Source organism: Colius striatus, chromosome 5 (genome assembly GCF_028858725.1).
Source record: "Colius striatus isolate bColStr4 chromosome 5, bColStr4.1.hap1, whole genome shotgun sequence".
NCBI classification, from domain to species: domain Eukaryota; kingdom Metazoa; phylum Chordata; class Aves; order Coliiformes; family Coliidae; genus Colius; species Colius striatus.
Genome location: NC_084763.1, coordinates 7214735 through 7234212, shown reverse-complemented (window position 1 = coordinate 7234212; position 19478 = coordinate 7214735). Strand labels below are relative to the sequence as shown.

Sequence of the window (19478 nt, the reverse complement as noted above, 5' to 3'; positions counted from 1 at the left end):
CAGAAATCTTGTGAAGGAGCTTTGTGTTATATAAATCTTGTGCTTGCTTTTGGAAAATGCATAAGCTTTTTTAGGAGGAGAACCTTGTTCCGTGACATGTTATTTTCAGGAGTAGGAGCAACAGCCCCAGAGCTAATGAAGTGGTAGCCTCAGATGGGCACATGTGATGGATTAAATTTTTTGTGGTAACTACTTTGCCTATTAAGTATATCTGTGAAGTTTTATGTCTGACAACTGATGTAGCTTGCAAAAACATATTTCCATGCAGTCTGAAGAGAGGGTTCTTTGCTAACATCAGTGTGGGTTTTAGATTGGGCTGTTGCATTGGTACAGTTATTTTGCCTTGAGTCTTAGTCTCATCAGAGATGTAATATCAAAGACCCATGCTGTTTGCTAGCTGAAAGCATTCTTTTTCCCTTATATTTGTGTTAACTGTTTCATTGGAGAAACCAAACACCATCCTTTTGGAACAACAGACTTAGCAGAAAAGTGGGTTTGAGTGTCAGACCCAGAACAGTGAGGGATGGTGGAGAGCCAGAAAACTATGTGTGTTAGCTGTGCCTGTAAACAGATAGTCATCAGTTTTATCCTGGGTATGAAAAATATAAATGGGTCTTTGCAGGTGGCAACTGAGTTGACTTTTGAAGATAACTTCTTATATGTGCTGTCAAATACTAATTTGTTCTCTTCTGCTGCAACAGTGCACAGACAGGCTTGAGCGGGACAGATTGATACTGTTTCTCAACAAGCTGATCCTTAATAAGGTAAGGTGGACATGTACACTTAACAGTAGTTCACTTACCTTTCAGCTGCATAAAATGATCTGAAGTAGTCTTTTCAGGGTTGACTTGAGCAAAAATTCAAGTCTCTTGTAAGTCTTAGAACAATGTTTGATAACAGCTTTCTGGGATGGGGTAGTTATTTACTGGTGAGAAAGCTGAAGGAAATGTGTAGATGTTGTGATGATTGTGCCATCCTGGTCACTTTAGAGAATGATTTTACTTTTCTCATGGTCTTTTATTGCTTGAATAAAATGGTTCAGTACTTGTTATAACTCTTACAGAAAAATGTGAAGGACCTCATGGATTCAAACGGCATCAGAATCCTTGTAGATCTGCTTACTCTGGCACATCTTCACACAAGCAGAGCTACAGTCCCTCTGCAGGTATGTGGCCTTTGTGTCTTCCTAGTTGTACATTGCTGGCTAAAAGAACAATTCTTAAAAAAACAGAAATCAATGTCCATTTCAGATTTCTTGTAGCAATGTGATATTTGCACTGAAGCTAAAGCTAATCTTACAAACATCTCCTTCCAGAGCAATGTGATTGAGGCAGCACCTGATATGAAGAGGGACAGCGAGAAAGAATGGTACTTTGGCAATGCTGACAAAGAAAGAAGTGGTCCTTACAGCTTTCAGGAGGTACCTGTCAGCTTCAAATCTGACAAGTTATTTCCATGAATGTGTTTCAAAGAGTGAGGGAAAACTGTAAGCAACTGTAAGCCAAGAACTATAGCCACAGCCTTAAGATTGCCTTACCCCTCCCTGCCCCAATTAAGCTGCCATTAATCTGTCAGATATTACTTCACATTTCCTGACAAAGTTGGAATTTTGTGCAACTGTAGTATTCTGCCATACAGCAGTTCAAGACGAGTTTTTTAAACGAGTGTTTGGGAGCAAAGGTAGCTCTGAATGCTCAGTCAACTCAATTCATCTCTAATCTTGCGATAGATGCAGGAACTATGGGACAGTGGAAAGCTGACTTCAAAAACACGTTGCTGGGCTCAAGGTATGGATGGCTGGCGACCATTGCAGGTGATCCCCCAGCTGAAGTGGTGCTTGCTTGCCAGTGGCCAGGCTGTGTTGAATGAGACTGACCTTGCCACGCTTGTACTCAACATGCTCATCACAATGTGTGGATATTTTCCCAGCAGGTAAACACTCATTTTCAGCAGAAGAGATTAACTTCTGTGGCAGATGCATAAATTCGTAGTTCTGTCTTAAAGCTTTTCTTAGAAACCAAGTAGTACACTGATGAACTGTATTAAAGAGCCTTTTATGTAGTAGTAATTAATTCTGTGGGCAAATAGAGAGTTGGTACAGTACTGATATTGTGAAAAGGAACTGCAGGGATGAATGCACAAGCTGTGTACGTTTCCAATGCACAGCAGCACAGTCTTCTATAGGCAGACTCTTTGCCTTGGAAACAAAGATGGATTAATGCACAACATTAAACCACACTGGTCTAGCAACAAACTTTGAAGTTAAAAAAAGTAACAACATTGACTCTGGTCTCAATAGCCTGATATTTACAGCATGATAAAGTTGTTCTGTTGAAAGAGAAGGCATGTGTAAAAGGAACATGTGTGCTTACTGCTGTGCCATGTTTTTTTTAGGGATCAAGACAATGCTATTATAAGACCTCTTCCTAGAGTGAAAAGGCTGTTGTCAGATGGTACTTGCCTTCCTCATATTACTCAGGTAAACAATTCTTCAAAAATGTCTTGAAATGCATAAGAGTCTGACTTACCATCTTACCTGGGTGAATACATTAAGTGGGACAAACATATCAAATAACCTGTGTAACATCTTTCAGATCTCTAGAAAAGCAGTTGTTGATTTCACTGGGTGGTGGTACAGATTTCATGTTTCAGCCAATATCACTAATAAATGTTTCCATCCTTGGACATAGTGAAAAGACATGTGGACATGGTCCTTGGCAACCAGCTCTGCTTCTGAGCACTGATGCTTGACAACCTCCAGAGGTTCCTTCCAACTTGAAACATTCTGTGGTTCAAAGTTGTTATTTTGGGGTTAAAGTATTCTTTAACTGAAATTCTAGTAAGTTTACTGGCTTGTACTCGTACTGAATTCTGGCTGAGTACCTTGCACTACTCAAGCAACTAATACTTGTGTTGTTTGATTTCAGCTGTTACTGACTTTTGATCCCATCCTTGTGGAAAAAGTCGCAATATTACTGTTTCATGTCATGCAAGATAACCCTCAGTTACCTCGTTTTTATCTGAGTGGAGTGTTCTTCTTTATCATGATGTACACGGGTTCCAATGTACTCCCTATTGCAAGGTGAGGGGAAAAAACATACCTCTTGACTAGTCTTGCTTAGGAGGACTGCGGCTCTGAATGCTCCAGGGAGCGTGGCTTGTGACAATCAACATGAGATTTCTAGAGGGTGCTTGCTTGCAGCATCACCTCCATGTGATAGTGAGTCACTGAAAGCGAACTGCTTATGACCATGCTAAGGAAGGAATGAGAGCATATGTCATCATGTAGTTCTAAAAGCACAACTAGGTGTGGCTTATTGTAGAAGAAAAAGTTGTTATGGGCAGCCGAGGGTAGTAATATAGGCTACTGATATGCTAATGTAGTTTTTGCTAGGATGCAGCTATCAGAACTGGTGGAAAAATCTTAATAGTCTGCTTCAGTACTGAAGAATAACAGTTTAATTGATCTGCACTGCCTAACACAGATCTACTGCATGTGTAAGCAGCTCTTGCAGTTCATTCCAGTACTCCTCTAAATGCAGTTATTCATAAAAAGCTATTATACAATCCCAGTTAGGTCTCTTCTAAAGCAAATTGCATTGAGATATAATTGCATGTTGACATGAGTAGGGTGTAATATGACCGCCAGCAGTTTGTGTAAGGTCGTCTTGTTTCCTTCCTGCAATGATGATCTAACCTTTTCAGAAACAAGACTTTGAAACTCAACTGACAGACATAAGACAACATTTATAACATAGAAGTGCATGACTTGGTGTGGTCCCCAAGGACTTTGCACAGAGATTCATTCAGTTGTTGCTGTTACTCTTTTATCTCAGAGTAAATGTATGAGACTTGCCAGCTGGTCCGTGTTGTTCTGCTTATCTTTCAAGGGTGCCTGAAGTATCAAAGAAAAAGAAAATAATTGCTGTTTTCTCTTCTAGGTTTTTGAAATACACACATACAAAGCAAGCCTTCAAGTCTGAAGAAGTGAGTAGATTGTAAAAGTAACTACCTTGGTTTGCAAATGATTTTATGGAACACTTGTAGTTGTTTTAACACTGCTTGATGCATGTTTTTGTCTAAGTTCTCAAGACTTACAATTTAAGACCTGTAAGGGAAAAAGGGGAGAGGTTTTTTTACATCTCAAGCAAGAGATGTAGCAAGGCTGGGTTCAGAGTACCTTTGAGATGACAATGTGATTTCTTCTGTAGACAAAAGGTCAAGATCTAGTTCAAAGAAGTATACTTGGACACATTCTTCCTGAAGCAATGGTGTGTTACTTAGAAAACTATGAACCAGAAAAATTTTCTGAGATATTCCTTGGAGAATTTGACACTCCAGAAGCAATTTGGAGCAATGAAATGAGGTAACTGTTTTCTGTCAGAGGAATAAATAAGTCTGAACTACATCTCGTGTTGAAGAGGTCTTGTCTTTGGCCTTTCTAAGGAAAGCAAAAAAGTACCTGGATTCCTTGGTTCCATTATTTCCCTCTGTTTGCCTTCTGCAAGAGCCATGTCCTGCATTGCCCTCTGTATCCAGGGGCAGAGGGGAGTGGAGTTGACAGCGAAAAGGGGAGTGTTTCCCTTGAACACCTGACAATGTGCTCTACACCTGCCTATCACACTTGATTAAGTTCCTTTCAGGAGTGGAGACTTTGCTACTTTTGTGGGCTGTTTTATACTGTACTCATTCATTACCAGCACCTATCTGACAGATATGCCCCTGATATTACATTTTTAGGGTCTCCCAAAAGGTGAAGAGGTGTTGAGGGAGGGCAAAATGTCGCTTTACACTGTTTTTATTAAACTTATTTTCATGGAATCGAAACGGCTTTATAAACAGAATAGGACTGAGTCCTATTCTGAATCCCTTTGGAAATGTGAGAAACTGCTAAGGAGAAGCTTTTCAGAAGAAATCATTGAATACACTTGCACAGTCACTGGGGATTGAGGATTGCTTGGCAAGGGTTAATCCAAACTTTGTAACTTTTAGACGTCTTATGATAGAGAAGATTGCTGCTCACCTGGCTGACTTCACCCCTCGTCTTCAAAGCAACACAAGAGCACTCTACCAGTACTGTCCTATCCCAGTTATCAACTATCCACAACTGGAAAATGAGCTGTTCTGTAATATTTATTACCTCAAGCATCTTTGTGATACACTCAGATTTCCAGACTGGCCAATTAAAGATCCGGTAAGTAAGAAGTATTTGGGGATTAGTTTAGTTCTTCATCTTTCAGAGTTCCAAAAGTGAGATTTGTAGCACAAAATTAAGGACATCCGATGCCAGATTTGTTGCAAGTAACTGACTTCCAGTTTATAAGCAAATATGTTAAACACTTGATCTTGAGGCAGAATAGTCTTTGTGCCATATATCAGCTACATATTAAGTGTGTCCTCCTTGTGATGGCCACTGAAAAGGCAAAATAAGGAATCCAAGAAACTTCACGCAGTGTTTCAATGAACCACAAGTGATTGGAAGCAGGAGGAAATGATCATTTTTGGGTACTTATTTGGCCATACTGGATAAGACTCTGAGCTCACCTCTCACTGGGAGATTCTCTGGGTCTGTGACATCTTTTGGGTAGAAGTCTGTGGTCCAGATCTGGCCGAGCAGCTTTACTTGTTCCTGCAGCTTTGTTGCAGTTTTTGAAGTATTGAGATGTGAACTGGATATCATTTGTGGGATTCTCAGTCTTCTAATGTGGTTGTTAACATACACATTTTAATCTTAAGGTACTCTTACCTTGAATAAAATACAGAGCTTCAGTGAAGCAAAGTCTTAGTCCCTGACTGGTAAAGGTAAAAAGGTCAGGCCTTTGAACTTAAGGTGATGGGTGATAAGGAATCATTAACAGAGCAGCACTTAAAAAGTGTACTAATGTCAGCATAAATGAAATACTAACACATTGCAATTATGTAGGTTAAACTGTTGAAAGACACACTAGAAGTGTGGAAGAAGGAGGTAGAAAAGAAGCCACCTACGATGTCAATAGATGATGCTTACGAAGTCCTTAACCTGCCCAAAGGACAAGGCCAGTAAGTTGTTTGGGGTATTTAAAGCTGTTTAACTATTCTTACATACACCCTGTACACTGAAAAAGCTGAAGCTTCTCATCTCAGTACTTATAATCAAACAAAGCTTGAAAATCCAGATCCAGTATTTGAGAGAATAACCATAAAGTGTTCAGATAAAATGAAACTCGGGGAGGGAAAAAAAGGCTTTGACTTCTGCTTCAAAGCATTCACTAAGCTGTTTTACAGAACAAGCATCACTCAGCCACAGTGAGCAAAGAATGTGGCAGAGTTTGAATATGTTCAAAGTGAAACTTGGTTTCGTTAATTGTCCTTCTTCTCCCTGCCAAATCATGCCCTGTTGCTTGGTGATAATATCCCTTGGGCTTTTTACCCCTGTCTTGTCACTGACTTAAGGTTTCTGACTTTAGGCCTCTAGAAGAGAACTGACAGCACTTCATTTTATTCAGCCTTTCAGGACAGTGCAGTTAGAATAAACAATGAACTACTAATGTTTACCACTTAGAGCTCATTTAGACTTTCTGTTTATAAGATTCATGGGCTTGAAGCACGTTTTGGTTAATGCATTTCAGTGCAAGAGGTATTAAAACACTTTCTGGTTTAAACATTTTTCTATTGTGTTGCCACATGACTACTGCCATTTAGTGTCAGCTGATGAAGCAGGATTTTCAAATTGGAATAGGAGAACTTTGTAGTTTTCACTTAATTACAGTTGTCAGAATTCAGCCTTGGTTTTTGGTTTGGGTGTTTTTTGATGTTACCCCATGTAATGGGACTCTTTCTTGCAGGCATGATGAAAGCAAGATCAGGAAAGCTTATTTCAGGCTGGCACAAAAATATCATCCAGACAAGAATCCAGAAGGCAGAGTATGTACAACACAAATTTAAGGGTGAATAAAGTGGGGATAAAGTCAGCTGATATGTGTGTTAGGAATTGTGAAGTTTACTTTCTCCCTCTTAAAAGCTATGCCCCAGATTAATACTGCAATGCAGATTAATGCTGCATATGAGTAGTTCCTTGATTGACATCAGTTAAGTATTAGGGTTTTTACAGTAAACATGTCATGAGGTCAGACCCACATCTCCAAGTGTCTGGTTTAGAGTTACACTAGATCTAAATAAGGTAATTGTTCCTGTTCAATTACAGATTTCACCTTCTGCCCATTCCAATAATCAATTAAACTATCCTTACTGCTTTTGTCATAGTGGAATGGACTTGGTTCTAGTCTCTTGCTTATGGCAGAGTTTAGGAGACAAAATAAAACCACTGTGAACCAGTATCCCTAAAATTAGAGTGTTTTCTGAAGTGTAATTTGGCAACAAAACTAGCATTGTGGCTAATAACCTGGCATGCCTTGTTTTACCTGCATCTTAACTGGTGTAGCAGATGTAGAGTAATTTAGGAGCTTATTAGCAACTGGTAAAACTGTTCCTCTTTATCTGCAGGATATGTTTGAAAAAGTTAATAAAGCATATGAGTTTCTGTGTACCAAGTCTGCCAAGGTGATAGATGGGCCAGATCCAGAAAACATCATTTTGATCTTGAAAACTCAGAGCATCCTCTTCAACAGGCACAAGGAAGGTAAGCACGCTGGCTCAGAGGAATGCTTTTTATTCATTTCTTTAGTGGCCATTGTGGTCAGTTTTAAACTCCTCTGGCCTTGAGTCTATTCTATTGATCTGGTTTCTGTCCTACTGTGGCATTATGTAGCTATGGTGAAAGGCTTCAAAACAGGACTTTGTCTTCCATTAAATAAATTAATCTGCAGTAAAACTCAATTCAAAAAGCATGAATAGCTTTATGAAATTCTCTGCTCCAATAGTAATCACTTTGAATCTTCCTTCTTATGTAACAGACTTAGAATTCTGTCTATGCCAGAAAGTCCTCACTAGCACTCAGTCACCCAGGTGGCAGGTTCTGGGTATAAGTGAGATCTGTCTCATTTTCAGTAGCCACCTGAGTGTAGTCTTGCATAAATTCTGGCTAACATTAGAGTCCTCTGGTGAGTGTGGTACAGTGCTACCTCCTTCACAGCCCAACTGAAAAGAGGGATAGCTGGGAGTACCATAAGCCTTGGCTCTAGCTATCAGCCCTGGCTGGCAGCTGCTGATGTGTCCAAGTCTTGCAGGTCAACAGTGTTTTGCCACTAACAAATGATGCTAAACAGAGTACCTCATATGCAATCACAGTACTAAATAGACTTGTATAGGTTTGCTCACCGTTGGCTCCATACTGCAAGATGAAATTGTTCTTTAGTACTGCTGAACCTTACAGGAATGAAAAATGGAATTACTTAAAACGTATGATTGCAGTGTCAAGCTGCAAAATGTCCTTATAGACGTACTGTTAGGTGAGCCTGGCCCAAGGCGGACAGAGAAGGCTATACTTGGGTTCTCTAGGGACAGACAAGCATCATTTGGAAGGTTCTGGGTTTGTGGGCTTACTGAGCTGGAGATATGTCTTTTATCTTAAATGAGTGCTTTCCATGAAGCTCTGTCAGCTCTGTCAGCATGACAGGGACTGCTCAGCCTTGCCCTGGTTTTGCTAGGTGTTGGCTTTCTGTGACTCCTGTTCCTTATATGTCTGGTATATCTTACACTGATAACTAAGCAGTGGTGTAAACTGCTTAAACTCTTACTGGAGTGTATCCAGAGATGGGCACTGGAGCTGGGGAAGGGTCTGGAGCACAAGTCTGATGGGGAGCAGCTGAGGGAGCTGGGAGTGTTCAGCCTGGAGAAGAGGAGGCTGAAGGAAGACATGAGCACTCTCTACAACTACCTGAAAGGAGGTTGTAGTGAGGTGGGGTTCAGTCTCTTCTCCCCAGTAATGAGCAATGGGATAAGAGGAAATGGACTCAAGTTGCACCAAGAGAGATTTAGATTGGACATTTCAAAGAACTTTTTTCACTGAGGGAGTTATTAAGCATTGGCACAGGCTGCCCGGGGAGGTGGTGGAGTCCCCGTGCCTGGAGATACCCAAAAGACAAACAGATGAGGTGCTGAGGGACATGATTTAGTTTAGTGATGGGCTTTGCAGTATGAGGTGAGTGATTGGATTTGATGATCCTAAAGGTCTTTTCCAACTGTAACAAGTCTGATTCTATGTATGTAAACTTCAACTTTCCTTTCTCTTTCAGAGCTGAAGCCTTACAAGTATGCAGGCTATCCCATGCTGATAAAGACCATTACCATTGAAACATCAGATGACCTTTTGTTTTCCAAAGAATCTCCTTTGTTGCCTGCTGCCACAGAACTTGCTTTCCACACTGTCAATTGTTCAGCATTAAATGCAGAAGAACTGAGAAGAGAAAACGGAATCGAGGTAAATGGACAGGAACTTACTGAAAGGAATCTTTTCAGTCTATCATAGAGCTAAAAATCTTAGATCCTCAATGCATAGAATAGCAGATGCAATGGAGAATCACTCCTGTTCTCATTGGTACACTTGTCCATTCTTAGTGTCTCTCTTCTGGATGCAGTAGGAGCCTCTTGCAGAGAATACTCCTTTCTAGGGTATACTAGGTTTGTCTGTTGAACTGCAGATAGCAGACTACATATGCTTGTTTACAGACCTCTATTGAGAGCATCTGCATTCTGTATGTGAAAGAACAGATAAATGTGAGCAGTCACTTGAACAGAAGGGCTTTTTATTGCACATATTAGAATAATAGAATTATTTAATTTAGAAAAGACCTTTAAGGTCACCTCAAACCCCTCCCCTCACACTGCCAAGCCCACCACTAACCCATGTCCCTCAGCACCTCAGCTATGTGCCTTTTAAATACCTCCAGGGATGGGGACTCCACCACTTCCCTGAGCAGCCCCTTTCCAATGCTTGACAACCATTTTCAGTGGCTAAGTTCTTCTTAATCTGTGATCTAAACTTCCCCTGGCACAACCTGAGCCCTTTTCTTCTTGTCCTGTCATTCATTACTGGGGAGAAGACTGACCTCCACCTCACTACAACCTCCTGTCAGGTAGTTGCACAGAGTGATTGTGTTTCTTCTCAGGCTTCTCCAGGCTTAAACACCCCCAGCTCTCTCAGCTGTTTCTCATCAGACTGGTTCTGCAGACCCTTCACCAGCTTGATTGCTCATCTCTGGATACACTCCAGCACCTCAGTATCTCTCTGGGAGTGAGGGGCCCAGAACTGAACACAGTATTTGAGGTGCAGCCTCACCAACACCAAGTATAGGAGGAGAGTCACTTCCCTGTTACTGCCAGCCACACTATTCCTGTTACAGGCCAGGATGCCATTGGCTTTCCTGGCCACCTGGGCACACTGCTGGCTCATGTTCAGCTGCTGCTGACCAAAACCCCCAGGTCCTTTCCTCCAGGCAGCTTTCCAGCCACTCTGCCTCAAGCCTGTAGCACTGTCTGTGGTTGTGGCTCAAGTGCAGGACCCAGCACTTGGCCTTGTTCAACCTTGCACAATTGGTCTCAGCCCATTGATCCAGCCTGTCCAGATCCATCTTTCTCTTCCTGCCCTCAAGCAAATCAATACTCCCACCCAGCTTGCTGTCAACTGCAAACTTCCTGAGGTATTAGCTCACGTGAGAGTACTCTCAACTCTAAAGCATGAAAGGCTGCCACCAGCACTCTCAAGGAACTTTTTCCTCCTACAAATCATTTGAGCAAGCAGCAGATTGTCAGATGTTTCCCTTCAGCCATTAAAAATGGGCTTACCAGCTAATGTTTTATTTCTGTCAGCATTTATCAGCTTTTGTTATGACTGAACTTATGCCATGGAATCCCCACAGGTACTGCAAGAAGCATTTAACCGTTGTGTAGCAGTCCTGACTCGTTCTAGTAAACCAGATGATATGTCTGTACAGGTAAGTTGCAGCAACTTTAACTCCTTGTATCAGCTTCTCAGAAGACAATATATATGTATTGTATGTTGATTATCATATTTATGTGTGGGATACATAATGTATTCATATATATTATTGTGTATATTCAAAAAAGAGGATTGTAAACATTAATTTTCCCCTTCACTTTGAACCAATGAAATATTGCTCTTTGTTAGGTATGTGGCTACATTAGCAAGTGTTACAGTGTAGCAGCTCAGTTTGAGGAGTGCAGAGAGAAGATTACAGAAATGCCAAACATCATTAAGGACCTCTGTAGACTACTGTATTATGGCAAGGTAAGACCTTTCCTTTGCCTAAGTGGGTATTTAATTGTTCAGTGTTATGGGGAATGTTCAGCTTTTGAGAGATGGGACCATTGCAGAGACTGATCAAAGTCTTCTGTAAGATCACAGCTAACCATTATGGGATACAGAACTCCACTGCCTTGTTCTTATTACCCATTTACTGGACTTAATCTTTATGGTTATTGCATTTTCAGCTACTTTTACCTTTTAACTGACAGTAATTTACAGTAATTGGCTGTAAATGCTCATGTGTTCTGTGGTCCCTGCAGGACACATGTATTGCCATAAAAAGTTCACCTGGGCATTTGCCACCTTCCTGAATTTTACCATCAACTCATCAATGCTTTTTTTCTAGTTGTATGAAATAACTATGGAAGTCCTCTTCCTTTTAAAGGATGCTGACTGTGCTGACTGATTAGCTATGTGCTACTAGGCACTTCGACTGCAAATCTTGTGCTGCTTAGATAGTACTTTGGAACTGGCAAACTTTAGCTTTAAGCCTTTCTTTGTTAAGGAAGCCATTTGGCTCTCTCTGGTCACAAGTGCAAACTCTTCTTTCCTCCCTCAGAACATACCACGAGTAGCTGCTTTGGGAGTAGAGTGTGTTAGCTCCTTTGCCTTAGACTACTGGCTACAAACACACTTGTTCCAGGCGGGAGTTCTCTGGTACTTACTGGGTTACCTCTTCAACTATGACTACACGCTGGAGGAGAGTGGGATTCAGAAAAGTGAAGATTCAAATCACCAGGTAAGGTTACAGAGGTGCATCCTACAGACATGATGGTTGCTTACCATCTTCTTAACAAAGTAAGTGTCCTCAAATACTTGTTAGAGTCATTGAATGACATGAACAGCACTGTTAACAGAGCAGTTTTTGAAGGGGATTTTTGTGTAGTAGCATAAATATCATTGTTTGGGTTAGTTTGTTTTCAAGTGCAACTCACATTTTGAGTTGAAATGTTTAAAACTGCCAAAACCTGTAGTTTCTGGTAGACAATGCAAGCGATTTTTATCTACAGCTGACAGTAGAAAAGTAAACTTATGCTATCAGAAGAAAGGGGTTTTTTCCCTCATGATGCTTAGCTGAAGTTCATGGTATCTACAGACAACTCCTTGTCTGGAATGTCTGTTTTAGGACCCTATTGTCTCTGCTCCACAGCTAAGGGGCTTCACATTTTTGTTTCCTTAAATGGTGACCCTCTAAGTATGGCATTTCTTCCTCAGCTACCAGATGAGATGAGCTTTGAGTTAACTCTTGTATCCCTGTCATAAAAGACTCATGCTGGTACTTGACTGCTAGCAGGTACTGTTGTCCAGTCAGCAGCTATTACACTAATAGCTTCTGAAGCTTTCAGCTCATCTTAGTGCCTCAGTCTTTCCTCCTTATCAGTGCTGATGTCTAACTGTGTTTATTAAGCTCTCAACACAGTGCTGTGCTGTTCTGCAGTACCTAGTGTTTCATTAGACACCAGTGCATAATTGGTGAAGCAGATCAATAGAGAACACCAATTCTGTTTGTTCTGGTACAGAGGCATTGAAAACTCTTTCTGGCTCTTCTGATATTTCTTCAGTAAGCTCTGGGGTTTTTATAACTGCCTTTGTATTTGTCAGGAGGTAGCAAATAGCCTGGCAAAGCTCAGCCTCCTGGCCTTGAGTCGCCTTGGAGGGTATCTCTCTGAAGAACAAGCTACACCTGAAAACCCAGCGATCAGGAAAAGCTTGGCTGGAATGTTGACACCCTATATTGCAAGGAAACTCGCTGTGGTCAGTCCTACTGAGGTAAGCATCTGCTGGCCAAAACTGTCTAGTGTCTTACGGAACGAGTAGCTGGTCACTTCTGAAACACTGACCTCTTACACCAACCTGATACAGAGAACAGCAGTGCAATTGCCTTTGCAGTTAGAGAAACTGGCTTGGCCTTGAACTCTGTGGACAGGAACAGTACCCTATAGCATAATACTTGCAAACACAAACACGAGAGCAAAGAGGTCAAGTTAATTGTTGAAGGCTGAAGGGTACAATGACAACAGAGAGGAAAGGCTAAACCTCTTTCTTTAAGAGTGGTGCTAAGGGGTCAGCTAGGAAGAGATACTGCAGATAGTTGCTGCTCACTGTCAAAAACAGGAGACTCTGAGGTAAGGGTGGCTCAAAGTAGAATAAAGAAAAATTCTAGGTTGCACTGTATCAGATAAGTTGCACATACTCTTTTTCCAGTATGTGGGAAACTTGATACTCCAAACCTGCTTATGAAATTGGTCTAAGTGTTAATGAGATTGGATTAACTAATAATCGTGAAACGTGCCAGTTACTGTGCAGAGTGAAGCTGTTGTAAGTGTGTTACATTGTGTAAACATCATGTAAATGTCCTCATTTCTTAGACTTTGAAGATGCTCAACAGTAACACAGAGAACCCTTACTTGATCTGGAACAATGGGACAAGAGCTGAATTACTGGAGTTTTTGGAATCTCAACAAGAAAACATGATTAAGAGAGTAAGACTCTTTAAATCCCACTACCATTTTGTTTGGGTTTTTTTTCAACCTGTTTGTGTTTTGGTTCATTCTCTTAAATGCAATGGTGTAGTTAATACAAGTATCCATTGCTGGCTACTCCTAAGTCACATTCTTCGTTCAGAAGTCTTAAAACAGAAGACCTAAGAGGTTGTTTCATGTAATAGTTCAACCTGTCTTGTGCTTCTGGCTTTTGCTAAAGCTTTGAGTTTTCTGTTCAAGTATAGTCTGCTTCATTACCTGGTTATAGCTTTATGCTTTGTGCAAGATTGTCCTGTCTGAGCTTGTGCTGCTTATCTCTACTTACAGGGTGATTGTGACAAGAGCTATGGATCTGACTTTGTCTTCAGTGACCATGCAAAGGAACTTATTGTGGGAGAGATTTTTGTTAGAGTCTACAATGAGGTTCCTACCTTCCAACTAGAGGTGAGGTGTAGCTAAAACCTTCATGTTGAAACTAGGAATTTGGAATGTTGCTTTTCTTCTATCCAGCAGTGCAAACAGAATGGAGAAAATACAGAATCTTGTGGAGGTTTCCCTCAACATTCTCAGTGTGTTGTGGGATCCCTTTCTATTGGAGCAGAGTAAATGAAAACAAAAAATGAGTTTGTCACCTACTTTGGCTGTCTTAATGCCTTTTCTCTACAACTAGCACTGCAGAAACTTGGGTTGATTCAGCAGTTCCAGGAGATAGCAATTGTGCCTAGTGGCTTTGCTGAGATACATAGATATATGGACAAACACACACCTAAAGGGTACTGTTGGTGTGTTTAGATGTAAATAAGGTGAATGTGCTCCAGATGTTACAGTGATCATAGGAGAGAAATGTTTCCTCTCTGGAAGAAAGGGATTTATGAAATGTAGGAAGAGTGATTTGGATGCACTTTCTTCTGGTGTGACTGCTGTTACGTCACACAGCTAAAAATGCTCTCATCTCTAATTTAAAGCTTCCCAAAGCATTTGCTGCAAGCCTCTTGGATTACATAGGCTCACAAGCACAGTACCTGCACACGCTGATGGCAATAACACAGACTGGGAAAGTAGAGTCCAATCAACACGGAGATCGCTTGCGGAGAGTGGAAATGGCCCTGGAGGCTCTGAGGAACGTGATAAAACACAACCCAGGTAGGCTTAAAACCAACCTTCCCTGATAAGCTTTCGTGTGGACAACCTTAAAGTGTGGACCTCTATAGTCTCTACCTCTCTTCCTTGATGAGAAGGAAGCTTGTTTTGCTGCCTTAACAGCCTTGAGCATTGTTAAGCCATATAGGCTTGCTTTTTTTATTCCCTGGAGAACATCATCAGTAGATGCTTTGTGTGAAACATTGTGTTTAATTCTAGCCTGTTACTGTGAGGAAGACATTAACCTCTTGGATGAAACTTTCTGTAATCCTTCACAGAATCTGTAGCTGACTTTTGAACTTTCTTGCATCAAAAAGAATCAACTTGAGCTGAGTATTGCATACTAGTAAACAGCTAAAAACATGTCAGGGCCTTACTAAAAGAGGAAGATGCTCTTGAGGTCAGGTAGCAAGTACCAGCAAACATATATGAGCAATTACCAATGTACAAACTGACAAAGCCAGAGACATGCAATTAGGATGTTTTCCTGCTGTATTACATTAGTTCTAAAAGCAACTCATGTTACTGTCATGGCTTCTAATAATAGCTGGTTAGGTACTGTCAGGCTGGATTCTCTGTAGGTGGCAGTTTATAACCCTGTGAGCAGCTGTTCCTGTTGCAGATGGCAACTCTACTCTGAGCTCAGAAGGGGCAAGTGTATTTGAAGACAAGTAGCACTGATGATCAATGATAAAATAACTTGAACTTGCTTAGTTGTCCTGTAAGAATGCAAGTAACCAGGCAGTCCAAGAGCCAGGTCAATTACTTGCCTTGGAGAGAGTATCCTCTGCTTTGGAAATATTGTTGACCTGAGGCTTTGTGGAAGCTAGATTAGTGAATGGGGCTTGATAATGTTCTAATTCTGTAGCAGGTGCTGTCCCCTGGGAGCTGTTACAACTACTGTGGCAGACTGTATACAGACATGTGGTCTCCAACACCTTTTTATAGTGAAATGTGGGCTTGGGATGGTCTTCAGTGAATGCTTTGGCTGATGTGAAGAGAAAAACTGAACTTGGTCTCTTGCAGGTTCTGAGTGTGAATGCATAGGTCACTTTAAGTTGATATTCTCCCTTCTGCGTGTTCATGGAGCTGGCCAGGTGCAGCAGTTGGCTCTGGAGGTAAAAAAGCAACCAACCAGAAAACCCCAACCCCTCCTTGTCTGGATGCTCCATGTAATCAGCATAAACAAATCTGACTGTGTAACTGTTAGAGTACCACCTAAAAAGTATCAAGATTGGGGTTCCAAGGTGTGAGTTCCTCCTTGGGGTATAAGGGATAGGTTCTTGCCTGTGCCTTTGCTCCCTTCTCCACTGAGGTGACAAGACAATTTGTGTGACAATAAGTGTTGTAAATAGTAGCCATATTGGCCAGTGGGCTGTCTGACTTCATCATACACTGTGTTCTCTGGACAGTGTTTTAACAGCTGGAATCTAATCAAGTGTTGTTTCTGATCTTTTACAGGTAGTGAACATAGTAACAAGTAACCAAGAATGTGTGAACAACATTGCTGAGGCAATGGTTCTTGCTAACTTACTGGCACTCCTGCATTCCTTACCTTCAAGTATGTACTGTATAAGTTTTAGTCTTGCAAGGCAAAGGATTTCCAATTTGGAAGTTAAATGGAATGCAGCTGCTTGACCTTAGTAGTAAATTTTAGGCTAAGACAGCATTGAAGTGGGGATGGTTAAAAAGAAATGTTCTATGTAACCTGTTTGAGGTCTTAAATGTGTGAGCTGAACCATGAATTGCAGGTAATTTGATTTGTGTTTGAGTTGTGTGGTATTTCATGACCTAATTCTTTGGGGGAAATGAGGTAGTAAACATCTGAATAAGAAGTTACACCATACTACAATGTATGATTTGGTTTGACATTCCTTAACTAACTGAACTTAGCCAGAAATCCCTAAGCCTGCAGTTGTCATAAGCTTTACTGCAGCTTTGGTGCAGCTTTTTGCTAAGATCAGCTCACCTTTGAGTAGTCAATAGTCTACATGGCACAGAGTTCTTAGTGTGTTTTATTTTGACAGGTCGGCAGCTCGTCCTTGAAACTTTGTATGCTTTGACATCCAGCACAAAAATTATTAAGGAGGCCATGGCTAAAGGTACAGTACTGCATGGAAAGCAGCTGTGTCTGCAACGCTGGGCTTGAAGGAAACCCAGTGGCCAAAGCTTACTCTTCTCTTTAGAACAAACAATGTGGAATTGGTGAATTCATATTACTTGTGGGCAGGAAAAAAATAACCCTGAATGTTTTCCTGTCTCTTCCTACAGGTGCTTTAATCTACTTACTAGATATGTTTTGCAACTCAACTCATCCACAGGTCCGAGCCCAAACAGCAGAGCTCTTTGCCAAAATGACTGCAGATAAGCTGGTGGGTCCAAAGGTAAGACTCTTAACAACTCTTGTTGGAACTCTTATCTCAGTAATACCTGCCTCTCTGTAAAGATGGAACAAAAAACCATCTTCTGTGACAGAAACAATCATGTGAAGAGCAGTCTGGCTCTTTCGAAGTAGTTAACTCATCATCTATGAGCAGACTTCTAGGAGCAGTTGTGCTTATGGTAACTACTATAAGCAGCTTGATTTCCATTTGTAATGACTTCAGCATCAGATAACTAGATTCCAGATCTATCACTGCTGAAATTGGTAGCACTATTTTGTCTTTTGGTGCTGTGTTCTAGCAGTTGGTGTTACAGCACTACAAACTATTAGACTTCCTGCAGTTCTCTTGCTTTCCTGCCAGTCGGTTTGTCCTACAGTGTCCTAAAGGTCAATTCTCTTCATCCTTTCTAGGTTAGAATTACACTAATGAAATTTTTGCCTGGAGTCTTCATGGATGCCATGAGAGACAACCCTGAAGCTGCTGTTCATATCTTTGAGGGAACTCATGAAAATCCTGAGTTAATTTGGAATGACAGCTCCAGGGAGAGGGTATCAACAACAGTTCGAGAAATGATGCTTGAGTACGTGGAGACCTGCTGGCTAAGTATTCCCTTGACTGAGACACACTTTTAGTGGCAGTAAAGCAGAGCTGCTGTAGAACTCTGAGCTCTAGCTGTAAAACCCAGACTTCAGTGAAAAGAGACTCGTTCACTGTTTGTGAACAAGTGCCGTGAGTGGGGTTTGTGCACAGTCCAGGTATTTGCTCACTGCTGTGAGATTTGGGAGGGGGTTACAATGAGGAGAAAACGGGGTTGAAAAACCAACTACTTCACGGTGATGGAGGGAGACTGAAGTGTCAAGCAGGGCAGACTGATTCTCTTACTGCTTGTTAAAACTTACTTTCTTTTTAAAGGCACTTTAAACTTCAGAGGGACAATCCTGACACTAACTGGAAGGTAAAAGTATACTGTTTCTGCTTTGAGTGTGTCCAGGGAGACTGTAAGCCAGCTGATAATACGTGCATGTGTGTAACTCTGAGAGGCTTTCCTTTTAAAGTACCCACAGGAACTCGCTGCTGTGCTAACATAACTGCTCTAATGTTGCATTGATGCTTTTGTTACTACTTGTACCTTGAAACCAGACACTTTATTGGCAGTGGCTTTGCCAGCAATACTGTCTATTTTCTGATAGTTCAGATGGTTCTAGAACTTAGAATGTTTGCTGGGAGAAGTCCTGTCACTTACTACAGAGCTGTAGTAGATTTGTAGTAGATTTGTTCAGGAACACTAGCAAAAGTGATTTTCCTGAGCCATTCCATCACATCAGGTCAATCATTGAGATGTTGCAGTCTGGAGCATTTCCCAATATCCACGAAGTGCCAGGCATGAATTCCTCCCAGCAATGGTCTGGTTCAACATTAAAACAACTTCTGTCACATGCAGGATGGCTACTTTGATGCAGGTGGAAACTGGAAACTTCCCCAGATTCATGGTGAGAAACTTTCCCCTGAAGTGTGTAAGGAAGGAAGGAGGGGGCTGTTTTATCAGCCTTGTTATCAGCCTTATCTCTTCAACCAGTGTTTAGCACTAGTGTAGTTGCAAACTCAGTTCCTGTGCTCTTGGTAAGACAAATCCAGTGCAGCAGTACTGCCTGCAGGGTTCCTTCTGCCCTCGCTGCCAACCTCTTGTTTCTTCAAGGTGTTCCTTGGTCTCACACAGCTCTGCTGGAGAGCAGAGTCAGTTCAGTCACTCTTACTGCTTAGCTGTGATGTTAGAGAAACAGCTGCAGCTCTCACAAAGGCCTTTGCCAGTAATTCCTTCTACTTTACAATTCAACAGCTGCCTGAAGACTTTGCTGTGGTGTATGGTGAAGCAGAAGGTGAACTTTCAGTGGGAGGAGTCTTCCTAAGGATTTTCATCGCCCAGCCGGCCTGGGTTTTACGGAAACCAAGAGAATTTCTCATTGCACTGTTGGAAAAGTTTACTGAACTACTGGAGAAAAATAACCCCCATGTAAGATGACTCTTCTGGTTCTGCTCTTTGAATTTCTTTAGCAGTTTTAAGCTACTACTCTTTAGCATCTGATTAACTTAGATTCTCACAGTTTCTTCCCAACGTGAATGACTTGTGGTTTTCAGTCTCTGACTCTCTGCAAAAGCACGTAGGTGTGTGTTCAGGAGACTTCTGAACGTGAGTCAGTGCTTTTAAAGGTCCTGAAGCCACAGTAAGTCTTGGAGGGTAATTTTGTGGCAGAGATGAGGCTTAACAAA

General features: G+C 41.4%; 1 protein-coding gene across 4 annotated transcripts in view; it reads left to right on the top strand.

Annotated features, from left to right (window-relative positions):
- DNAJC13 (DnaJ heat shock protein family (Hsp40) member C13) overlaps window positions 1-19478 on the top strand; it is a 55250-nt gene that overhangs the window by 29591 nt on the left and 6181 nt on the right. For all 4 annotated transcript variants that reach the window (XM_061997326.1, XM_061997325.1, XM_061997324.1 and 1 more), the window contains 27 exons: window positions 702-764; window positions 1064-1165; window positions 1316-1420; window positions 1730-1932; window positions 2395-2479; window positions 2928-3082; window positions 3942-3987; window positions 4212-4366; window positions 4993-5194; window positions 5924-6039; window positions 6825-6903; window positions 7483-7618; window positions 9174-9358; window positions 10797-10871; window positions 11066-11185; window positions 11763-11942; window positions 12806-12973; window positions 13573-13686; window positions 14014-14130; window positions 14652-14829; window positions 15853-15944; window positions 16288-16387; window positions 16854-16928; window positions 17098-17210; window positions 17621-17790; window positions 18123-18165; window positions 19048-19221. In XM_061997326.1, the coding sequence (XP_061853310.1) occupies window positions 702-764; window positions 1064-1165; window positions 1316-1420; window positions 1730-1932; window positions 2395-2479; window positions 2928-3082; window positions 3942-3987; window positions 4212-4366; window positions 4993-5194; window positions 5924-6039; window positions 6825-6903; window positions 7483-7618; window positions 9174-9358; window positions 10797-10871; window positions 11066-11185; window positions 11763-11942; window positions 12806-12973; window positions 13573-13686; window positions 14014-14130; window positions 14652-14829; window positions 15853-15944; window positions 16288-16387; window positions 16854-16928; window positions 17098-17210; window positions 17621-17790; window positions 18123-18165; window positions 19048-19221 (3351 nt within the window). The remainder of the gene's footprint in view (window positions 1-701; window positions 765-1063; window positions 1166-1315; window positions 1421-1729; window positions 1933-2394; window positions 2480-2927; window positions 3083-3941; window positions 3988-4211; window positions 4367-4992; window positions 5195-5923; window positions 6040-6824; window positions 6904-7482; window positions 7619-9173; window positions 9359-10796; window positions 10872-11065; window positions 11186-11762; window positions 11943-12805; window positions 12974-13572; window positions 13687-14013; window positions 14131-14651; window positions 14830-15852; window positions 15945-16287; window positions 16388-16853; window positions 16929-17097; window positions 17211-17620; window positions 17791-18122; window positions 18166-19047; window positions 19222-19478) is intronic.